Below are 23,465 nucleotides of genomic sequence, written 5' to 3'. Positions count from 1 at the left end.
CAAACTAAGAGATAAGAGTTGCCAAATTTTGACGTCTATCATCTGAGCTCAGAGTAAATGAAAATGTGTTCACCTAGCTGCTAAGTTCACGAATTCTCTTATACTTCCGTAAACTAAGAAGCTGGTATCTAAATTACGTAATAAAAATTGATTTAGAAATTAGTGACCTTTTAATATTTCTTCTTGGAGAACATAATAATTTGCGTTGAATCAATATCAGAAGTTATGGAGGATCAATAAGAGAAATAATTAAAAGGAACTCAGCTGTAGACCAATCTTTATTGTGAATGACAAAGCAAAGGCAGTACGGCTTGTTGAGGCACTAGAAACACCCATGCCTTTGCAAGGAACAAATCTAGTTCGCACCAACTTAAGACAGTACCTCCCGATATAAGATGGAAAAGCAGTCAAGATTGTTCTTAAAGTTCAAAACAATAGCATGATTTACAGTTTGATTCAGAACAGAAGAGTTAAAAAAGAGACTTCTAAAAAGTAATCAAAAGTTACAAAATACGAAAGAAGAAGAACAGACAGATACAAAGGACATCTTGGAAAAGATCTCAAAACACTGGGGATCCGCGGTCGTCCTGAACTCCGACACACCGCACTAAAACACCACCACGACTGCCTGCTAGTGACCAGGCCAGCATCATTCATCGTCATCACTGAGTCCCGGCGCATTCAGAAGGTCATCCATCATGGGGTCCACGTAGCGGGTGGCCAGGCGTTCCAGGAGTTGCATGACGGTCTCGCCAGGTCGGAGCTGCCTGAAGGTCTCGAAATCTTCCTCCTCCTCCTCCACGTCCTCGTCTTCCTCTTCCTCGCCGCCGGACGGTGCGGGGTCGTCGTCGGCGTCCTCGCAGTCCGACGCCTCGGCGCAGACCCCCTTCCTGCAGCGGGTCTCCGGCGGGCCGAGGGGGAAGCCGAGGACGAAGCCTCCGTCACCGCCGTCCAGGCAAGCCTTGCGCGGCACCCCGACCACGGCCAGGTCGGGGCGGTTGGCCTTCAGGGCAGCGAACGCCTCTTTGCCCTTCGGGGTCACCTGCAGCGAGACGAGGACAAGACGCGTCACACTCATGGCTCTCAAAGAGCCGGAAGACCGGTGGAAACGGCTAAAATTCTAAACGCGTTTCGAGCTCTAGAGTCGCTAACCAGGACTCGAACCGAGCTTGTGACCCCACCAACGGATTGCTCTTCGCACGAGGAATCCATTGGCGGGGTCACACGCTCGGTTCGAGTCCCGTTTAGCGACTCTGGAGCTCAACACGCGTCTAGGATTTTGGCCGCCTCCACCGGACTTCTAGCCCGTGCGGAGGCGGCCAAAACCCTTTTGAGCTCCAGGGTCGTGAAATGGGACTCAACTATGGATTCCTAGTTCCAAGAGCGATCCATTGATGGGGTCACACGTTCGGTTCGAGTCCCATTAAGCGCCTCTGGAGCTCAAGACGCGTCCTTCAAGATAAAATTCAGTATTCTCCTTCACTTAAAGAGTTCACTCCAAATCCACAAGTGATACCTTTAAATCTTCTTTGGCAATACGTATATACTATTGAGTATCGGCAACAATCCGCCTCGCCGGAAAGTCTTGCCCAAAAATCGGCGAAGGCGATACTTTGCAATGTTGCCAAGATTTGGCTGTGAACTAGGACAGGTCAAGGGGGGTATTCTATTGTTTGTTGCCAAATTTTGGCCAGGAGTAACTCCATTCAAATTTGTACACCAAAGTTCATTGAAATTCATCAAAATTTGTTAAAATTCATTGAAATTTTTCTCAAAATTTATTAGTTTTAGACTGAAATTCAGTAAAATTCAACTGAAATTCATTGGATTTGAATACTGAAATTCACAGTGATTTCCCCTTAAGTTTGGCGATTGTACTCCAAAGCATCGCACTTTGGATTGGCAAATGTTTTTAAGTTTTGAAGAACACTGCCGGTTGGGTCTACTTACTCCGCAATACTTGAGTTCCAGCCTCTTCAGTTCGGGCAGGGCGCCCCGCTCCAGGCCTCGGAACACACTGCAGGGGACGCGGGCAGCCTCCAGGATCAGGGTCTCCAGCTCCGTCAGCGGCGCCAGGATGGCGTGCAGGTCTCGAGCCACGTCAACCTGGCAGGGGCAGAGACGCTGAGTGAGTCGTATCACCTAGAGCGCGGAAGAAGCGGATAACACTAATTTGACAATGTTTTCAGGCAATTTAAGTTTATTTCTAAATTCTGAAAATTCAGACCACTATTGTCAGACCTCGTGGTCTGAATCTATACTTCAGCGTTGTTTTGGACTACGTGTCTGAAAATTAAGCCTGTCGGTGTGAAAATTGCCACCTGACCGCCTTAGATCTTGCATTCGGACCCGAGCAGTCTGAGAATTTAGACGATTTAGACTAAGAATTGAGACCAACCTAAGATCACGTTGACTGAATCTCAAGACTTTTTAAATTGAACAGTGGCGGCAAACGATAACTTGATACGAGGAAAAACGGAAACGAACCAAGTGAACATGTTAAAGATGAAAAGCTTTAGCCCGGATAGTGAGACCCGACTTTGACGCGAGCACTGTGAAAATTTGAGTCGTCACTTGATGACAATAACAAGGCTAATTTTCCTTACAAGGATGTCATCAAGACAATGGATGACATTGTTGCCACGCCCATTCTATACGTCTTGGAGCTTTTGATCTCATCAATTTGTGATGAGATTGTCGTCATTTGAAAGTGATATGAAAATATCATCAACGTTTCTGAGATTAAGTGACAGCAAATTTTCAGTATACCCCCCTCGCTTTCAGGATTGGTAGCCGCAGCTCAGTGGGCCAGAAACCTGCGGAGGCGGCCAAAATTCTAGACGCGTTTTGAGCTCCAGAGTCGCTAAATGGGACTCGAACCGAACGTGTGACCCCACCAATGGATTGCTCTCCGGACGAGGAATCCATTGGTGGGGTCACACGTTCGGTTCGAGTCCTGTTTAGCGACTCTGGAGCTCAAAACGCGTCTAGAATTTTGGCCGCCTCCGCCGGCTTCTGGCCCACTGTGCGCAGCACGAAAGGAGACCTCACCTGGTAGTCGTGCTGGTAGGTGCCGTCGCTCATGGCCTGGTAGCGCAGGCACAGTGTGCGCAGGGCGGGGCAGCCCGCCGCCACCTCCTGGACGAGGCCGCGGTGGCCCAGGTGGCCCAGGCACAGCGTCAGGCGCTCCAGCTTCTGGCGGTTGCGCCGACCGGCCGCAGACTGCAGGGCCCTCTTGACGGCCGCGTGGTCCACGAGCCCGAACTCGTACAGGCACAGTTTCTTCATGTTGGGGAAGCCGCTCAGCAGGGATGGCTGCGGCAGGAAAAGAAAAACTACATTGCAGTGACGCACTACGGCAGAAACGCACCGGGGGGAAAATCACTCCTAAAACCTGCGAACCGACTATTACGCCTAAAACGCTCTAATACGCCTCAAAATATAGCGATTTAACTGAAAACAGACCAAACAAAACCCTAAAATAGATCAAGTTTAGAGAATTTCAGCTATTACGCACACTATTACTCGTGCTATTACGGACAGAGTGATCCGACTATTACGCGAGTGCTTTCCCCCTCGAAACGCACAGAAGGCCTGAAGACCGGCCGAGGCGGTCAAAATCATGCTTCCTACCAGATATATAGTGAAGATGCTCCATAATGAGTTGAAAATTCTCTTCATTATGGTGGTGCAGCTGACTTAAACACATACCATTGAGAATTCACTGCACCTCATAAACATGTTCACGAGTTTTGATGGTATAATGGAAAAAAGCTTCACTACTATATGAAAGTGCTGCCTTTCACCCTGGGACATCCAGAGTGCGGACGCGTTTTTACCTGCAGAGTCGCTACGCTACGCAACGCAAAGGGAACTCGAAGCCAACGTGTGACCCTACCAATGGATTGCAGTCCGAACGAGGAATCCATTGGTGGGGGTCTCACTCTCGGTTCGAGTCCCTTTTAACGACTCAAAACACGTCTTGAATTCAGACAAACATAAAGCGATGACTTCAAATTTCAGTGCTTTCGGAAATGTCAAGTTTTTCTTGGAATCTCACGATGAAAATAAAAAAATAAGAGATTCGCAGAGAAATTTTGCTATGGATGTTTGCGCCGAACTCACAGCAAAAAGGTCGAGTTTCATTTTTGAGACATTTAGAGTGTAGGTACCTTGTAGGTTGGCATGCTGGCCGAGCGCAGGGCGGAGCAGCGCAGCAGCTCGGTGGCCACCTCAGGGGAGCAAGCCACGTGGTTCTTGTACAGGCGGAAGCTGTCGATGTGGAACGACTGGAGCGTAGCCTTGGCGGCTCGCACCAGGCGGCATGCCACCTCGCCGCTGGCCTGTGGAAAGAAAGGTGATGAGTAAACAAACAATACCACAAGGAACCTTACCAGCAAACAATAAATCTGATGACAAGCGAGCCGAAAAAGAGGGATATCATGACTCATCTTATGCCCAAGAACTGTCTAAATAACATCAAACAATCTTGACTCGTCTCATGGAGTTAAAAAGAAAATCCACTAGGAAAAAGGATATTTATCAATATGAAGTCCCCCCACACTACAAATCTACGTGTGGAAAAGGCGTGCACTAGAATCGTGGGACATGGATTTGTCCCAAACTTTATATTGTACAAGCCAGTAAGTGTAGGCCAGATGATCCATGAAGCGTAAGAAAAGGGTAACTCAATTTTTATCATTTTTCAGGAAGAACACTACACTGTTCGCAGAGAAAACTAAAACCAATACAATAAATTACGACATGGATGATGGTTGTAATATGTAATAAGTGTGAGAATTTTCAAAAGGGTGAGATCACATTGTAGACGGTTTCTGAAATATAAATCTTTGTGTTAGAATGAACTACGGGACTAGTTTTGCTTTGTTATCCCCAACGAAGTGGGATTTGGAGAAAATTCCATTGGAGCTGAGGTCTGTGTAGAACCTTTAATGCTCTGATTACTTTGAACTAGTGTTCTAAAAGAAAGGCGGAGTGAAAGATTCATAGAGATACAAGTTGAGTTATTTCTTACAGCCTTTTTAAGCAAAGGGGTCACAAGAACTTTGCTTGAATTATCTAAATTTTCTGATGAATTTTACACCGAAAGAAGTGTCAAGTTGAGTTATGTCTATTTTCCGGGAGGATTTTCTCCTAAACTGCTAGGAGTTAAGTCAAAAAATAGTGTAAGGATGAAAACCATCCTTAGGCACAATAATGAAATAAAAGATTCAGCTTCCTGAACCAACTTGTCACACATTATTTAGAGCATGCCTGTTCCACACTTGGACTTGCAGTGCACTCCAAATCCAACTTCGTTGGGGATAACTGAGCAGAACTAGTTCCGTAGTTCATTCTAAAGCAAAGATTTAAATCACAGAAACCGTCTACAATGCGACCTCAACCTTTCGAAAATTTTCACAGTGCAAGAACTCACCTCCCTCCAGAACGAGAGCCTCTTCACCACCTTGGAGCTGCCCGGGTACGTCTTGGCCAGGCTGCCGTTCACGTACAACTCCTTGACGCCCAGGGCGTCGATGGCGTCCAGGACCTTCAAATCCCACAGTGTGCCCAGCCGCACCACCTGCAAGCAAGACAAAGGAAACCCATTTGCAATTTTGAACGTGCACTGTTATAGAAGAGAAACACGCTCAGATGAGTGAGAATTCACTTGTACCCAAACACGTCATCATCTATGACCAAAAGCAAAACAAATGTTGTTGAAACCAACAGTTTGTCGTAGAAGAACAAAATTATTTGTATTGACATGAATGATACAGTTGGTGCACAAACAACATCTTTTGACATAAATACGTTAATGATGAGTAATACTGAAATCATTATCTTCTTTGTTCTTTGAAATCATAGGGAGATTATAATTAAAAAACCATGAAAACTTAAGTTAGCGACAAAACTACTCAATCAATACAATGAAAACTTAGCGTCAAAACCACTCAATCAATATCTGTTACAGATATCGCAAAAACTTTTCTAACTTCCAATACTTGTTGCTGACTAGACTAACGACATTTGTTGTTGGTCAACGGCTTGTTATTTAAGGTGCGCTGTCCACATGTGATTTTTCGGCAAGGGCGTTAGTTGGCGATACTCATTTGCACCGCCCCAATAAAATACTGAAGTATCGCCTTTCGATTCGCAGTGTTGGAACTTCCAGTGCACTGAAATTCGAAGGGTGAGCCATCTGACCGATTTTCGGTGATACAACTCTGCAAACTGTACAGAGTGCTCAGTACACTCTATTTGGAGTGTACTCATAAGCACACTCCTGTGAGAGTGTGCTCAGCTGAGTACACTCTAACGAAAGTGTGCTTAGCTGAGTACACTCTAACGAAAGTGTGCTTACCTGAGTACACTCTAACGAGAGTGTGCTTAAGTCGGCACAATTCATGCAGCTGAGTACACGTTCGTGGGAGTGTACTTGTGAGTACACGCTGAAGAGAGTGTACTCATGAGTACACGCTAAAGATAGTGTACTCATGAGTACACTCTAAAGAGAGTGTACTGAGTACACTGTTGAGTTTGCAGAGAAAAAGTATGACCGAAAAACGGTCTTACACCAATGTATGACCGAAAAAAGGGTCATACTTAAATGAATGACCAAAAAAAGGTCAGACATCAGCGAGTCTGGCTATTGCTTAGCTTGGGGATACATCAGCCTTTACCTGTGATACACTATAAAGTATGACCGTTTTTCGGTCATACATCGAAGTATGACCTTTTTTCGGTCTTACTTTTTAGTATGACCCTTTCTCGGTCGTACATTTCAGTAAGAGCGTCATAGAGGTCAAAAGTCAGGCCTTCCTATTTACACTGCAATGCCAGTGGTAAGTTTACTTGCCACAAATTTGGCAAGCCGTTTTGGATGCCAAAATTTGGCAAGCTATGGTCGGAAATGTTCACAAGCTTGCCCAATTTTGGCAAGCTTGGGGGTATTTCCAGGCTAACCGTGGGGAAAATTTCCAGGCCAAGCTTGAGTGGCACTGATGCCACCTGTGCAGCCATGCTGGAATTATTGACATAATTATTTTTGGCATTCAAAACGGCTTGTCAAATTTGTGGCAAGTAAACTTACCACCAGCAGTGTACAGCGTGCGCTCACCTGCAAGTTGCCCTTGTAGTGCTGCAGGACTCGCATCACCTCCCGCTGGTCGATCTCGTTGCCGTCGTAGGTGTAGCCGTCCTCCTCGTGGTCCAGCTCGAAGACGCGCACGCGGGGGGTGCCGGCGCGCAGCAGCCTCAGGGCGTCGGCCGTGCCGCACGGCGAGACGGAGCGCAGGGCGGGCGCCACCCGGATCACGGCCTGCCCGTCGTCCTCCGCCCAGTCCACGTGCCGCCACACGCGCGGGCAGCGCGCCAGGACCCGCAGCCCGCGGCACACCAGCCCCAGACGCACCAGGTCCTTGCCGCGCAGTTGCCGGCACACTAGAAGGAGTACGTGGCCCGGCAGCGTCAGCAGCACGTGACCGTCCTGCGAACACAAGCACACTGTGAAGAAAATCCGTACTTTTGAACGGAATGGTACAGAAAAATATATTACGGAGGTACGGAGGAAAGTAAGGAACTTTCTGTACTTGCTCCGACTTGCTCCATATGAACCCACGTAAATGGGTACGGAAAAGAAGTACCGAACGTTCCGTAGTTTGCAAGTACGGACGGTCCAGGCAAATTATTGACCAGGCATGTTCCGTACCTTTTCCATACTTTTTTCTCACAGTGCAACCGGAGATGCCCACACCGTACGTCGACGAATGTGACGCACGGTGGGCCAGAAGACCGGTGGAGGCGGTCAAAATCCCGGATGCGTTTTGAGCTCCAGAGTCGCTGAATGAGACTCGAAACGATCGAGTGACCCCACCAATGGATTGCTCGCCAAACGAGGAATCGATTGGAATGGTCACACGTTTGATTCGACTCCTCGAGGCCATCAACTTATTAGAAGTCTCCCTTGATTCGACTCCTGTTACGCGACTCTGAAGCTAAAACAGCGTCGAGATTTCGACCGCCTCCACCGGTCCTCTGGCCCACTGTGAAAAGGTGGCCGATCACCGTACCTGAGTCAGGTCCGTAGGGATCCCATCCTCAGCGCCACCGTCACCGCTGCATCCAGCCACCACGGACTCGTCACCAGAACTGGAAGAACCGTCTTCGGAAGAATAGTAACTCTCCCAACCATCGTCGTCTCCTTCCTCCCAGACGTGATTGTCCTCGGGCGCTGCCATGCTGAAGCTCGCCTCAGAAATACAGAACCTGCAAAAAGTGGAAAGGAATCAGGCGTACCTCCAAAACTTAGAGAAAAAGCACAGTGAGCCAGAAGACCGGTGGAAGCGGTCTCTGAAATCCAAAAAGTGAGACATCTGACCAGTTTTCGGCGATACAAAAGGTACTAAGACCGAAAGACGGCTGTACACAAGTGTATGGCCGGAAAAGGATCATTCGTACATTCCAGTGGAATGACCCTTTAAAAACTCAAAAGTCTGCCCTTCCTTTTGCAGTGGTCAAAATCTCCGACCCTGTTTGAGCTTCAGAGTCGCTAAATGGGATACGAACCAAACGTGTGCGCCCACCAATGGATTTCTCTCCGAACGACGAATCCATTGGTGGGGTCACACGTTCGGTTGGGGTGCTGTTTCGCGACTCGGGAGCCCAAAACGCGTCTAGAATTTTGACCACCTCCACCAGTCTTCTACCACACTGAAGATGAAGATGTAATCCAAATTTGGTCTTGAAAAGTATCGGTTAGAGAAATATAAAAAAGTTGCGGCGATCATGTGAACTAGCTTTGTCCATCGACACAGTTGCCGTAGTAAACGGATGTGACGTCCTGTTCGTGATACTTGTTCCAACGAATTTGACACTGAATTGAATTGAATTTGAAACGAGCGTGACCTCTCGGGAGAGAAGGGAGGACAATAGGGTGCTTCAAACTTACTTGACGGATGCCTCGCTGCGGTGTTGGTCACAACTCCAATCAAGGCTGCTAGGGCTGCTAGCGTCCGGGACGAACAGCGAGCTGCACAAAACATAACAGACCTTAGACCTCATGTGACGCGCACTGCAAAAAAACAATCTCGAAAAATAACGAGAAAAGTTTGGGTAACTTTCTTTTACGAACTATTTGTAATTCCAAAAATGTCGTTTACTACATTTTTCGTAACGTTTTTAGCTTATCATTAAAATTTTCAGCTTTATCAAACGTGCTGCAAAAATAAAGGCTTCCAGAATTTTTTTTTCTCATGGCAACAATGGTTTCAGTTCAAAAAGTTTACAAAGTGTTTTTAAACGAAAACGTCGCAAGAAAAAATTATCAAAACTTTTTTCGTTGTTTTTTGACAATCTATTTTCATGCCTCACTAATAAGCCATTTCGTATGTCTGTAAATCCGCCAATTTAATAAGATTTCCTTCTTCGCGAAGTAATTTTGTGGGAGTCCGATGCGTTTTGTAATGGTTTTGTAGGATTACGATACATTTTGAAAATTGACACAACAATAACCTTTTTTATGACACAAATCGTGTATTCGTGTATATCGAAAATTCACGAAAAAATTGTACAGTGCGGCGGCGACAACTCGAGGCACCCACTGTAAAACCAAACGTGGACAACTCCACACTTGGAATGGAAGTGCGCCGAGTTTGCAGTCTCCACATTTCAAGTGTGGAGTGGCTCACAATGGAGTGGCATTTCTTAGCATGGTGCAAACTCCACGTTGTAAGTGTGGAGACTGCAAAATCAGCACTAGTAAGTGTGGGGACTGAAAATTCCAGTCCTCCGCGTTTCAAATGTTGAGTTCTCCACGTTACGTTTCACAGTGCCCGTACACGCCTGGGGGAATCTCCCGCAGGGCAGCGCAGGGCAGGGGCACGCCAGTTGGACTGAATTCGGCCGGCGACGAACCCTAGTTCCGGGAAACCCTTTTTCCGAATAGGAGAGTTTTGCGGTGGGCAACCGAACGCGCCCGCATACGGAGCAAGATATAGCTCCTGGAGCGCCCAGGTCACGTTACGCAAGACGTTAAATCCCAGAGCACGTTCCAAGTTACGCAGAAAAGCTACAGAATTATTGCGTTACGTTACGCTGTGCGAGGAGGGGTGTCTGGGCAAACGCAACGGTGCTTCGAAAAGTGTCCAAGTGCTGCACGGAACTAAGGGACGTGCTTATTGTGTACGGGTATACTGTATCCCATCTACACAGAATGTTTTACCGAATCCTTGAACTGAAATGCGGAGTGAATTTGGGGAAAGGTGGATCCAGATCGCTCGTCCGCACTAGGTTACCAGAATCTCGGAATCCATGCGACCGCGGACGGGGTTTCAGACTTCTGACTGACCCACAAAGTCCGTGGTAAAGTCCACGACAGGAAGAGAGGAACAGTGCTCTTCTGCCGCGGTCTCTGACCTAACACGCACGCATTAAAATTCTTCGTAGCATCGCTTCCTGATACGCCGAAAACGAAGGACTTGTTAATTGTACGAAGAATCGCTTCGTGTTACGAGTCACATTTCGTCAGAAAAGAGGAATCAATTCTCTATTGCCTTCATTAACTTTGTAGTTACCAAACAAAAGTTTTACAGACTCGTTTGAGTGCACTACAATGACAACCCCCTGAATTCGGTCAGACCCTAAGGGAGGTGCGATGTGCGGTGATGTTACGATTGGAGCCACACTGTTACGCCACGCCGAGCGCGGCCTGAAATCCGATCAGTACTGATACGCGGGAAAAATTGCGAAGAATCGCTTTGTAATACGTACGACGAAAACGATGGCAGTGTAAAACCTACGAAGGAATGCTTCGAGTTACGAAGCAAAACCCTTCGTGATACGAAGCATTTCTTCGTCATACGAAGCAATTCTACAATGCCTTCATTTTCTAGCAAGTCATGAAGTTAATACCTACGTAATCAATCACTAGGACAAGAGAGACGCGTGACTCTCCATGAAAACGAACCTTTGACCAGACCGTCTAAATCAACCAGAGGTTACATAGTACACAGCTGCGCAAGTTTAGCCTCGAATGTGCGAAGTTTCGTCCTCACCCTCGGGCTTCGAGTGCGAGCGAGAACGATCGGCTGCCGCGTTGTCGGGTGCGTGCATCCACGGAGGACAATTTCTGAGCCTGGCAACGTTTAGAGCGTCGGGACGAGGAAGGGTCGGAACACACTAAATTCTTATGGACTTTTTTATGCATAGTTATGCATGCTCAGAAACGTCCATATGTTATGTATAATATTATGCATCACTGTGTACATTTTATGCAGGAAGACGCATAAAATGTACACAGTGATGCATAATTTTTTACATACTTTATGGACGTTTCTGCGCATGCATAACTATGCATAAAAAATGCGTCCTTATGCATTTATAAAGTCCATAAGAATTTAGTGTGAAGTACCGGAAGCCGCCTCTACGCTTTCAGGAAGGTTTGAACTCCTCCCGACTTCTGACGCACAGTGGGCCAGAAGACCGGTGGGGGCGTTCAAAATCCCGGACGCGTTTTGAGCCCCAGAGCCGCTAAATGGGAAACGAAAACGAATCAAACGTGTGTGCCCATCAATGGATTGCTCCGCGAACGAGGAATCCAAGGGTGGGGTCACACTTTCTGTTCGAGTCCGGGTTAGCGACTTCGGAGCTCTAAGCGCGTCAAGAGGTTAGGCCTTTTCCGATGGTAACCTAACATTTGCAGTTCGGCTGGAATGCTAGGACATAATTTCGATTAAACTTAAACGGGTCTGAAGAAAACCATTGACGGAGGCTGTCTGGCTTAGCGTACACACTCGTCAGGGCGTTACGAAATCGCGTGCCAAACCCGCTCTGCAGAGCAGCCCGGCCTCCAAAGCAGTTGTGTTAGGTCTCTAAGTGTGAAGTGCAGGGTGGGTTAAAGCGGCTCTTGCTCACTGGACAGCCTACCTCAGAATTCTCGTCGCTGCTGACCGCGACTAAGCACCGACGCTGAGGCGGCTAGTTTCGCTTACGTGCAACAACGGGACGAGGTGCTCCAGCGGGAGACACAGGGACACCTGACGTCGCCAACTCCAACGGCAACGACTGCTTCGCTCCCGCTCGGCTCGGCTGCCTGCCTGCCTGCCCTGCCGCTTGACTGCCCCCCCCCCCCCCTTCATTTTACATCGGATCAGCGCGGCCAAGCTCCCACGCCTGAGGGGGAGGGAGCCGAGCGCGCCCGGCAGCGTTCGGGTACGTTCGGGTCGGGTCGGGGCGCTCGGGACCCGAATGAAATGCGAATCCGGTCCGGGCTTCCGCTTCCGGACCTCAGACGCTGAGGCTCTCCAGGCGGGACGGGTGCTCGAACCTGCCGTCTGGCGTCGCGCGCGCCACTTCTTGAGCCGTTGGAAAACCCTCTCTCGTTCCAAAACGCGCATCAGACGCGCCCCGGGCCGGCAGTGACATAACGGTACGCCAATGCACGAGCCATATACATTGTTAAATAGGCTGCCTTACTTTGCTTCGCACGGAAATTTTCCCGCATTAGAATCACTATACTCTCAGCCGTTTACCGACTATTTCTCATTAGCAGACGTATTTCTGTAAGCAACCATAATACTTAGTATTTAGTCCTTAAATACTTAAAAATTTCTTTGTAATTTACTAAGAAAACGGTAATATCAGTACAGTAATTAGCAATTGCTAAGTAATACTGACAAAAAATACTAAGTATTATGGTTGCTTACAGAAATGCGTAAGCTGATGAGAAAAAGTCAGTAAAAGGCTGAGAGTGTATAATTGTGAGAGCAAGGACAAACATTTAAGGGTGTTAACCTGAGAAATTTTGCGTAACGTCACACTGTGAGAGGGTGGGGGTTTGTCTCAGCGTAGCGCCGCGTTAAAGGGGGGAGCAAAACACGGTTCAAAAATGCGTAATGTGATTAGTGGACTGCCCCTAACTTAGTGCTGTAGTGTGTTGAGTTTTGAAGTACGGTTGACCCGAGTTCCTCCAACGGTTTTCATCTCTACCCAAAAGTGTGTGCTACGAACGAATTCTGGATTACGAAACTTACTTCTGTTTAACAAAACAGTGGAATTGTGTTATAGAATCATTCTCAAGTATTTCGAGCTGTGTGTTTTGTTTTTCAAAACTTTTCGTGTGTTTTGTTTTTCAAAACTTTTCAATGAATTATAAATGAAATTACGACTTAACTGGTCGTAACATTTTCAAGGTGGTTTTAGACAGGTATTTGAACTGTAAAAGGCCCTAGGATTTTAAGTGTTATGAAGAAAAGTTTTTGTCTTCAAACCCCGACAGCTTTGGTATTATTCGAGAATAGTTTTGTCATTCAAATGAACCGTATTTTCTGTTAGTTCGAGAGAAAGTTGCTAGTTCTCACTAGGATCCTTTGGGAAAAATTTAGACCGGAAGTACGCAGTGATGTTACTAGAAGTTGCTCGAAAACGTTGCACAGCCGCGTTACCACAGGCTTATGCATCAGACATTACTGAAATTATTTACGTCACGTCATAAATCATTGGAAGTAATAACCACACTCTCATTCCAGGAACGTGACATCACGTTAAAACGAACGAGACAAAATGTCACGTTCGTTTGAGCATTGTGTCACATTCGTTTGGGTGCGAATTGGCCAAAAATCAGCTTGTTCACATTTTGTCACGTTCGTTTCAACGTGATGTCACGTTCCTGGAATGAGAGTGCACTCATTGCACGTCATGAATACGCAGGCTTTGTTGGGGAAAGTCTAGACCAGAAGTTAGGAGCAGTTCCCGCCGGCTGTCTTTGATTCCTCTTTTTGGCGAGCCGTCTGAACTTTTCTGGTTGTATTCCCTAGTCAGAGACTAGAAATAGCAAGAGAGCTATTTCCACGACAAACCTGAAAGTAAGGAGGTTTTTCGTCGTTTCTCATCATTCTAAATTGATGGCTGGATGTTCATTTTGTGGGCAATTTTCCTTCAGAAAAATACGTCTGTCTTATGATTGCGTCAGCTGGATCCGGTCTACAGAGTTGCAGATTTGAACTTCGGATCTTTGCTTTAATGTGTTTCCAGGTGGTTGAGGATCTGACGTACTACCTCTTCTGATCCCGGAACTACCATCATGGAGAGAGGTACGTTTCTGTGAACCTCTTGGACTCATGGTAAAAACGGTTCCTGGCTTTCCCTGAAAATCACCTACGTCTTTCCCACAGGCTTCCTGGCAAAACCAGGAACCGTCTTTACCGTAGCTTTTCTAAAGTGTTTGTTCGCAGCATTTGTTTTTTGATGCATTTGCTAAAGTGCCTTTAAACCGAAGGGACGTACGTTTGAAACCTTGCGAAGTATTTACAGTATAGTACAAACTAATGCAATTTGTTGTACGGAGAAAAAGTTCACTGAGAAAACCTTACAAACTATGTTGGGCCTTACAACGAAAAGTAGTTCGTTATACCAAAGTATTTTGAGCATACATAAGGTTTCAAAGAAAATACTTCGTAATTTACGAACTATTTCTTCGTATAAAAAAACGCTAACGTGAAAGCAGATGATACTGACGAGAATGTTAATTTTAGTGTATTGCAATTCATGATTAACACGTGGTTTAATGCACGAAAATGTTAATTTTGATTTAACTATTAAATGATCCAGGAAGCGGAAGAAGGGAATAACTTGACTTATCCCCAAATTGAGTTTTTATTTTATTACTGTGCCTTAGAATGGTTTACATCATTACACCAAATTATTTGACTGAATTCCAAGCAGTTAAGGAGAAAATTCACTTGGAAAAAGGGTATTACTCAACTTAACCCCTTTTACAGTCTAAATTTCATTGGAAAATGGAGATAACTCAACCTTAGTCTACATGAGTCCGTTTGACAAATTGGCAAAAGGATATAACTCAACTTGTGTTTTTATGAATCTAGTGTAAAAAGAATCAACTCAACTTAACCCCCCTAAATTTTAAATTTCAATTTGGAAAAAAGAGCTAAGTCCAAAAAATACACCAGAGTAACATACACTTTATGCAGACTATTGTTCCACTTGACTTGTCTCCAAATTCCTCTTTGTTTAGGAAATTTAAGGTGAGCTAACTCTGTTTTCCATTTCAACGGAAAGTGATAAGTCGCAGAAATCCTCTACAAAGTGACCTTACACTTTTGATTTTTTTTTCCAAAATTTTACTAATGCTTTTTGAAATTATTAACATGTGCAACATTCATTTGTTTTGTTTTAGTTTTCCCTGCCAACAGTTTTTTGTTTCTCCTGAAAAATGGCCAATATTGAGTTACCCCCTTCTTCCGCTTCCTGGATCAAATGTTCTGTGCGTACAAGTTTCTCATATGCAACGCTCGACCAGCCGCCCTATCAAGTTTAATCCCGCATTGTGATTGAAGGCGGAAACGGAGCACCAGAAGCCATGCTAATACGACAACCAATTTTGATATTTGGAATTTTGAAAATTTGAATGGTGCATTGTAAAGACCGGGAGGATACAATTAAAACAATATAAGGGTTGTGTATACGTAAAATTGATCGTTCGACCGCCAGAGGCGAAAAACCGCAAAATCTGGCGCCGGGACGCCGGGACAGCCTCCGCCTGTGTAGAGAAGAGTATGGATGGGGGGGGGGGGCCTATGTGCTATTGCTGCATTTGCACTTGCTTTGGTATACGCCTGATTGCAAAACTGGTGGCTGCGATCGAGAGTCAAAGCTAGCTGATTTAACAATCATCTGCCAAAAAGTAAATTATTTGTTCTATGTATGCTGAAAATACTTCGTAAGGTTTTAAGAGTGTTCGTTAGATAAGAATTATTTTCTTTGGAAGGTCAAAATACTTGACAAGCTACTCCTCTTTGTAAGGCCGAAAATAGTTTCCATGGTGAGTGCTTATTTACTCTACAAATCAAAGAGTGTACATGGTACGCTCTAACTGGAGCATGCCTGCAAGCACGCTCTAGCTAGCGCATGCCTGCCAAGCATGCACTAACTAGTGCATACATGCCATGTACACGCTAACTGAAGCATACATTTGTGCATGAGAGAAAGGGAGTTTTCTGCATCAGGAATTCCTTAAGCGTGTACATGGCATACTAGTTAGTGCCGGCCTGCTTTGCAGGCATGCGCTAGCTAGAGCGGCAGGCATGCTCCATTTAGAGCATAAGGGAGTATGGGGCGATTTGTAACAGGGGCGATTCGTAACAAATGCGTTTATTAATTTAAGTGGAGGGAGCAGAGGAAAATCTGAGTATGGCCCCTCTTTCGCTTCAAGTACAGGGTCCTTGAACAATCGAAGCGGATGTGATCGGTGCTCAGGTATAGTTTTGAAGGGGGTCTGAAATGTAGGGTACACCGAAATTTCGGCAAACAGAGAAATCTTTTATTTTGAGTTCTAGGAAGTTTCTGTCTGAGGCTCCCCAGGTATGAATCACCATATCGAAGAACCGTTAGGTCCTTGAAGCGTGACCCCTTTACAATGTAAACACGTGGCATAAGTTGCTTTTACTTTGTCCAGTGATAGTTAGGGACGGATTTCTTGCGTAACAGGCATTTGGGGTGGTTCGTAACAGACCCGTATAAAAACAAGAATTTAAGTGGTTTTTGCTGTAAAATGCTTGAATTATTTCTCAAATCATCTGCTGTTTTATTCCAATACATTTACACAGCTCGAAATGCATTTTAAAGCGAGTTATTCTCTGCTTTCCTCTAAAATTGAAAAAAGTGAGGTTAGGATTGACATAGCCTATCAGTTAATGCTGAGGCGGTCAACGGCAGCTTGTAATGTAGATTTTTAGACGTCTGCAGGACACCCGAAGAACAACTGGTGGAGGGGATAACATTCCTGACGATGTTTCATTTAATGTGTAGGATGTTATGAAAAGCCCCATGGCTGTTACAAATCACCCCATGCTGGGGCGATTCGTAACAGCATGCAAGGGTTTGGAAAACGTCTTAGATTTCAAAGATTACGGACTCCAGATTGATCCAATGGAGCTGCACAGTCTAGATGAAGGGCCAGACTGCTCAACTGGCACAAGTTTGACACCGATTTGCAGAATGTTCTTAATTTTGTATAGAGAATTCCGAAATCTGTTACAAATCGCCCCATACTCCCTTACTATGTACACTCTTTGATTTGTAGAGTACATTTATTGTTTTGTTTCCTGACTGCGTAGGTGCACCAGGACAGCGTGAACGTGTGGCCGCAGCGCCGGGTCAGCTCGGGGCAGGCTTGGCCGCTCCTGGAGCTCCACCGCCCCTTGGTCGAGGACGAGGAAGGACAGCTGCCAGACGGGACCCGGGCGCAGACGGAGCAGCGCGTGGACCAGATGAACCTGCTCCGATGGGAGGTCGTGGTCGAGGAGGCCGACCTGGCGCGGATCCTCAAGAAGGTGGGCAAGTTGGTCAGGCTGCCCGGCGTCGGAGGAGTCCGGAGCGCTATGAGGACAACGCTGGTAAGTGCCTATGCGTGCGCACAGTGGGTCAGAAGACCGGCGGAGGCGGCCGAAACTCTAGGCCTGTTTTGAGCTCCCACACTAAGTTACTATGTAGGTTTTTCTGCGCGCCAATGCACGAAATTAAACACGCGCTTCGTAACGCACGAATTTGTGCGCGACAATGCACGATTTCGTGCGCAAGTATGCTGAATTTGAACAGTGAATTTCATTTAATTTCCTGAAAAAATGTTAAATTTCTTGAGAAAATTTTAAATTTCTTGAGAAAATTTTAAATTTCCTGACAATTTTTGATCTTTGGAGGAAATTTTTACTTTTCTGAGAAAATTTTGAGTTTGAAAATGGAATGTCCTTGCGTGACACACCGGTACTAATTACACGCACAGTGATTTCTGTTTGCTTATTACCTCTAGAAAGGTGGCAGTAGGCGTGCATTGCAAGTTACGTATCGGGCGGGACTACCGTTGTACCACGACAGTACAGTACCAGGGACGACGGTCGGTCAGGACTAGATGGCGGATTGCACTCTCAGTATTGTCCGCTAGATGGCGCTAGTGTCGCTTTAGTCACCTGTCACAATTAAAAGGCTCTTCTAGCCAAAAGATAGTGTACTGAAAGTTCTGAATAGATGGAAACCGAAGTGCTAAGATGAGTGCGATGTACCGCTGTAAAAATCATGGCGGTATCAAAACTACTAGAGAAGCAATCGACAATTGAATGGTTCCTCTCGCTGCATGCTACGGGTCGCAGTTTCATCAGGTACAGCAGACTTGTCCCAGTGAAGCGGAGTGACCTTTGCCTTAGTCAGACGTGACTTCCAACCAATTTTTGAATGGAGGTATCTGCCTCTTCGGGTCCTTTGACACCCTTTACAAGTAAAGATCTTCACCCTAGCGTCAGAATATTGTTGCATTTGCATGGGCAGACCGCTTGTCCAGTGGTGGTCCGGCCGAGGTACGGAATGGTAGTACGGGGTTGTACTAGGCCCGTACCACAGATGGATGATGCCGAGGACAGCCAGCAGACTACCCTTTTTGGGCAAACAGTACCTCACCAGTGCTACTAAAGGGGATGAAACGATATCTGTGAGTGCACCTCCAATGGAGGTACCGCGTAGTACGAAATGTTGACTGGGATACGGAGAAAAAGTTCACTGAGAAAACCTTACAAACGATGTTGGGCCTTACAAAGAAAAGTAGTTCGTTATACCAATGTACTTTGAGCATACATAAGGTTACAAAGAAAATACTTCGTAATTTACGAACTATTTCTCCGTATAAAAAAGTAAATTAGTTTGTTCTATGTATACTGAAAATACTTCGTAAGGTTTTAAGAGTGTTCGTTAGTTACGAATTAGTTTCTTTGAAAGCTCAAAATACTTGACAAGCTACTCCTCTTTGTAAGGCCGAAAATAGTTTCCAAGGTGAGTGCTTATTTACTTTACAAATAAAAGAGTGTACATGGTACGCTCTAACTGGAGCATGCCTGCCAATCATGCACTAACTAGTAGTGCATACATGCCATGTACACGCTAACTGAAGCATACATTTGTGCATGAGAGATAGGGAGTTTTCTGCATCAGGAAGCGCGTACATGGCATACTAGTTAGTGCCTGCTTGGCAGGCATGCGCTAGCTAGAGCGCGCTTGCAGGCATGCTCTATTTAGAGCATACTATGTACACTCTTTGATTTGTAGAGTACATTTATTGTTTTGTTTCCTTACTGCGTAGGTGCACCAGGACAGCGTGAAGGTCTCGCCGCAGTGCCGGGTCAGCTCGGGGCAGGCTTGGTCGCTCCTGGAACTCCACCGGCCCTTGGTCGAGGACGAGGAAGGACAGCTACCAGACGGGACCCGGGCGCAGACGGAGCAGCGCGTGGACCAGATGAACCTGCTCCGATGGGAGGTCGTGGTCGAGGAGGCCGACCTGGCGCGGATCCTCGAGAAGGTGGGCAAGTTGGTCAGGCTGCCCGGCGTCGGAGGAGTCCGGAGCGCTATGAGGACAACGCTGGTAAGTGCCTATGCGTGCGCACAGTGGGTCAGAAGACCGGCGGAGGCGGCCGAAACTCTAGGCGCTCTAGGCCTGTTTTGAGCTCCCACACTAAGTTACTATGTAGGTTTTTCTGCGCGCCAATGCACGAAATTAAACACGCGCTCCGTAACGCACGAATTTGTGCGCGGCAATGCACGATTTCGTGCGCAAGTATGCAGAAAATCGTGCATTGTCGCGCACAAATTTGTACGTTACGAAATGCATGCCAAAATCGCTAAACCGCTCTAAACAAGACTCGAACCAAGCGTGTGACCCCACCATTGAATTCCTCGTTCGGAGAGCAATTCATTCGGGGTGTCACACTTTCGGTTCGAGTCCCATTTAGCGACTCTGGAATAAACCGAGCAAAGAAGCACACACAAACTTGCACGTAAACATTTGCGACGCAACAAAACAAAATGCTGCCAACCTATGAAATGAAAAGAGCGTCTATCTTTTCTTTTCGTTCTTGTCTTTTCAGTTCATAGGTTGGCAGCATTTTGTTTTGTTGCGTCGCAAATGTTTAAGTGCAAGTTCGTGTGTGCTTCTTTAGTCGGTTTATTCCGTTTATAGACAGTTGCACACGAGTTTGAGCGCTCGTGGCAGTTAAATCATGAATCGAATCGAACAAAGGGGATGTGACAGTGCGTCACATATGTTGACACGCCTCTAAACTCTGAAAATGTCTCCATCTACTGGGGCAGCCCAACCTCACCAGCGCCTGGTCCATTGTGGATTCTTCACAATGGAGAAAGGGACTTATATTTGTGCTTCTTTCCTTCAAGACCATATTTATATTGCCGCCTTTGTGTTAATTTACTTTGCGACCAACAATAAGACTCAAGTTAATTTAAGGACAATATTAAGTGATGACTGCTATTCGTTGACAAAAACATTCTGAGGTTTGGTCACACGTATTGACATCAGCCGTCTCCATCCTTAGTTATGGATACTCGCGACGCTCGCTGTTGATCTTAACCTACATGGTTTTGGCCAATTCAACGGCCAAACTCGCGTTTTACGGCAAGAACTTGCAGTGAAGTCGTCCTACTTCAGTGACAGTGTGGCTCCTCTGTTGCAGCGACGATGGACGCGTTCCCCGACGAGTTGCTGCTCGAGGTGCTGGGCCGCATCGACAACGACGCCCTGACGCTGCTCGACGTGGTCCCGCTGGTCTGCAAGCGCTGGCACCGCCTGTCCCGGGACCCCGGCGCCTGGAGCAGCGTCACGGTGTCGATCGTAGGCTGCTCGTACTTCGGCGGCCGCGGCAATGGGAAGAGGCATGTGTACCACCACGACGAAATGTTGGAAGCAGCGCGCATCCTCCTCCACGCGCCTGCACTGCGTCGCGTCTGCTTCGAAGGGTACGGCGGTGCCTTCTCGTGCCCCAACGACGCAGAGGCCATGGCCTCTGCCCTGGTGCGCTCACGAGCTGAGGTCCGCGAGATCGAGTTTCCGCAGCCCCATATTCCCGACTATATTTGGTACCCCAGCGACCCTCTAGACGACATGAGTCCGGAAGATCTTTCCCAACTTGTCGATTTCTTGTGGAGGAACAGAAGCCACGTCCGGTATCTGAAGCTGGGTCAAATGCTGCGGGCGGGAGAGCCGGTGCTGCGCGCCTTGGGGCAGTGCGAGAACCTGGAGGAGCTGCACCTCATGCTGCCTGACCCTAATTACTTCCGGTACCAGGGTCAGCTGGGAGGACGACGGCTGCCGAAGCTCAGACGCCTCACGCTCAACTCCTGGTACAATGTGGACGGCTACCGCGCGTTCCTTGAAGACCTCGTCGGCTGCGTGGCCCAGTCTGTGCGCCACGTGCGCTGCGAGGAATCGTGCGAGTCATCCGAGGGTAAGAACACGCCTGTGGGAGCGTTTTACTGAGACAAGTATCCACACTCTCAGCATGTTGCTGACTTTTCCCTCATTTCGTCAGTACTTATGCAAATAATTTGTGGAACCATAATACGTACTTTTCCTTTTTTAAATACCTTCTTGCGAAATATTAAATAATGAACTGACAATTTGGCTTTGTGCATAATTTTACAAAGGAAATTAGTCATACTTCCTTAGAAAATACCAAATGTTACTGTTGCTCATACAAATACATAATTAATGAGAAAAAAGTCAGCAACGTGCTGAGAGTGCAGGAGTAGCGGAAGAAGGGGGTAACTCCATTTTGACCATTTTTCGGGACAAACAGAAAAATTGTTAGCAGGGGAAATTAAAACTACATTACAAACCTAGCCGTCTACATAGCACTTACAAATGCAAGTAAGTATGTACTAGTACTAATATGTTACTAGTACATACTAATATGTACTAGTAACTTACTAATACGTACTAGTATGTACTAGTACATACTTACAACTGCATGCTTGGCGCCGTATATCACGAGTGTCAGGTCACTATGTTTCATCTCAACTTACATTTTCTCAACGAAGTGGAATTTGGAGACAAGTCATGTGGAACTATGATCAGCATAGAGTGTTGGTTCCTCTGGGGCTTTTTTTGAACTTCGCTCTTTTTTACGTTAAAGTTTTTAGAATGAAAGGGGGTTAAGTTGACTTTATTCTTTTCACAGTCAATACATGAAAACAAAAGTTGAGTAGTGTCCTATCAACAATAATTTCGATGGAGTCATGTCGACTTTGATAGAGTTCTCTCCATTTTTTGCTAAATTCAGAGTGTAAAGGGGGTCAAGTTGAGTTATATCTGTTTTCAGAGTGGATTTTCTCCTTGAGTGCTGGGAGTTGAGTCAATGAATTTGGTGCAATGATGCAAACCATTTCAAGCCACAATAATTGAATGAAACGCTTCCTGGATCACCCAAGGAGTGCCAAAAATTGTACAAAGAAATTTAGTGCGTAGTTTGGGTCCTTGTATACTAGATTTGAACCCCGTTTTTGTGAGACCAAAATTTTCGTTTTGAGTTTGACGAGTTTTTGAGGGTGTGCTGCACTGCCAAACCAGGGGTGGAGAGCTCCTCGCATCCTGGAAGAGTGTACCACAAAATCAAATGTGTGCTTACACCACAAGCTGTGGAATTCGTTAGCACAGTAAACAGTCGTGTTCGACTTTAGTCTTTGTTTACGATAAATGTCAGTCGTTTACGACAAATACCGTGAACCGTCGTTATCTTTTTCGGACACATTTTCGTGAAAAAATAAGAAATGTGATATTTGTTGCATTCATGATGTGATTTTCTTCGACAGACGTACTCTCCCAGCTGTCCCGGTGCGTGGAGCTTCGGAGCCTGCATTGCGGTTTGGCCTTAGTTGCCTCGGCCAGGACGCAGACCAAGCTACGCAGCCTGTCGCTGGGGATTTACGACAAGGACCCGTATGAAGACCCGCGCATTTCATTTCCATACGGGGAAAAGGACCAGCAGGGAGTGTGGTCCGCCGCAGAGCGCGCCCTGCGCGCGTGCGGCGAGCTGCAGGCCCTGCAAGAGCTGCGTCTGGATATAGATGATTGCTATGGCCATGACAGCCAGGCCCTGGCCATGCTCCTGGCCACGGTCCTGGCCACCCTCGCCACCAAGGCCACCAACGTGAGGCACCTTTCCCACAGCGGCATGCTGAACCGGCAGCTATGCTGGTCCGGGACTATGCTGGGCTTTTTCAAGGCCCTGCCCCGGCTGGAGTCCTTGCACATCGACTACTTCCGGTTTGACTGCCTCCCTGACTTGGCGGAGGTCGCCGGCTTGAAGAGGGTTTCGGGGCAAGTGACGTATCGGAAGGGCGAGGCGGACGTCTGCCGGGACGCCCTAGAGCAGTTCAAGCGCGCGCGGCCTGAGGTGGATTGCCAGCTCACCGAGCACGAGTCTCTCTATTGAGGTCAGGCATTGACTTCTTTATCAAGCTACAAGATTGTCCTATTTCGCCATCTTCTTATTTACGGCTTTTTACAGTGCTCTTCTGGTTAGTTGAAGTGACCCTTAAAAAATAAATGTGATTTGAATTATCCTGAACGAGTTAATTTCTCCGAACCTTACATCCTCCACTTCCCCCCTCCCCCCGAC

At 46.6% G+C, this 23,465-nt stretch overlaps 2 protein-coding genes across 18 annotated transcripts; one reads left to right on the top strand and one right to left on the bottom strand.

Annotated features, from left to right (window-relative positions):
• Positions 1–260: 260 nt before the first annotated feature.
• LOC117648115 lies at positions 261–10,356 on the bottom strand. The gene is made up of 9 exons (XM_034390353.1): positions 10,349–10,356; positions 8,951–9,031; positions 8,073–8,268; positions 7,121–7,489; positions 5,438–5,584; positions 4,173–4,343; positions 3,052–3,315; positions 1,951–2,106; positions 261–1,042 (listed from the first exon to the last, which is right to left on the bottom strand). The coding sequence occupies exons 3-9, from the start codon at positions 8,238–8,240 to the stop codon at positions 650–652; spliced, it is 1,668 nt and encodes a 555-aa protein (XP_034246244.1). The 5' UTR covers positions 8,241–8,268; positions 8,951–9,031; positions 10,349–10,356; the 3' UTR covers positions 261–649.
• Positions 10,161–23,414, top strand: LOC117648113. Of its 17 annotated transcripts, none has more exons than XM_034390349.1 (6): positions 10,161–10,182; positions 14,032–14,090; positions 17,133–17,411; positions 19,142–19,420; positions 20,523–21,293; positions 22,657–23,414. In XM_034390349.1, exons 2-6 carry the CDS (start codon positions 14,081–14,083, stop codon positions 23,277–23,279), a joined length of 1,962 nt encoding a protein of 653 aa, XP_034246240.1. In that variant the 5' UTR covers positions 10,161–10,182; positions 14,032–14,080; the 3' UTR covers positions 23,280–23,414. The 17 variants fall into 17 exon arrangements, with proteins under 17 accessions (XP_034246240.1, XP_034246235.1, XP_034246234.1 ...); XM_034390344.1 differs by having other exon boundaries at positions 10,164–10,188; XM_034390343.1 differs by lacking the exon at positions 10,161–10,182 and adding an exon at positions 10,414–10,487.
• Positions 23,415–23,465: the final 51 nt, after the last annotated feature.

Source organism: Thrips palmi, unplaced genomic scaffold, assembly GCF_012932325.1.
Source record: "Thrips palmi isolate BJ-2018 unplaced genomic scaffold, TpBJ-2018v1 HiC_scaffold_3, whole genome shotgun sequence".
Taxonomy (NCBI): Eukaryota; Metazoa; Arthropoda; class Insecta; order Thysanoptera; family Thripidae; genus Thrips; species Thrips palmi.
The sequence above is the reverse complement of the archived record's forward strand: the minus strand, read 5'-3'. Positions and strand labels throughout refer to the sequence as shown.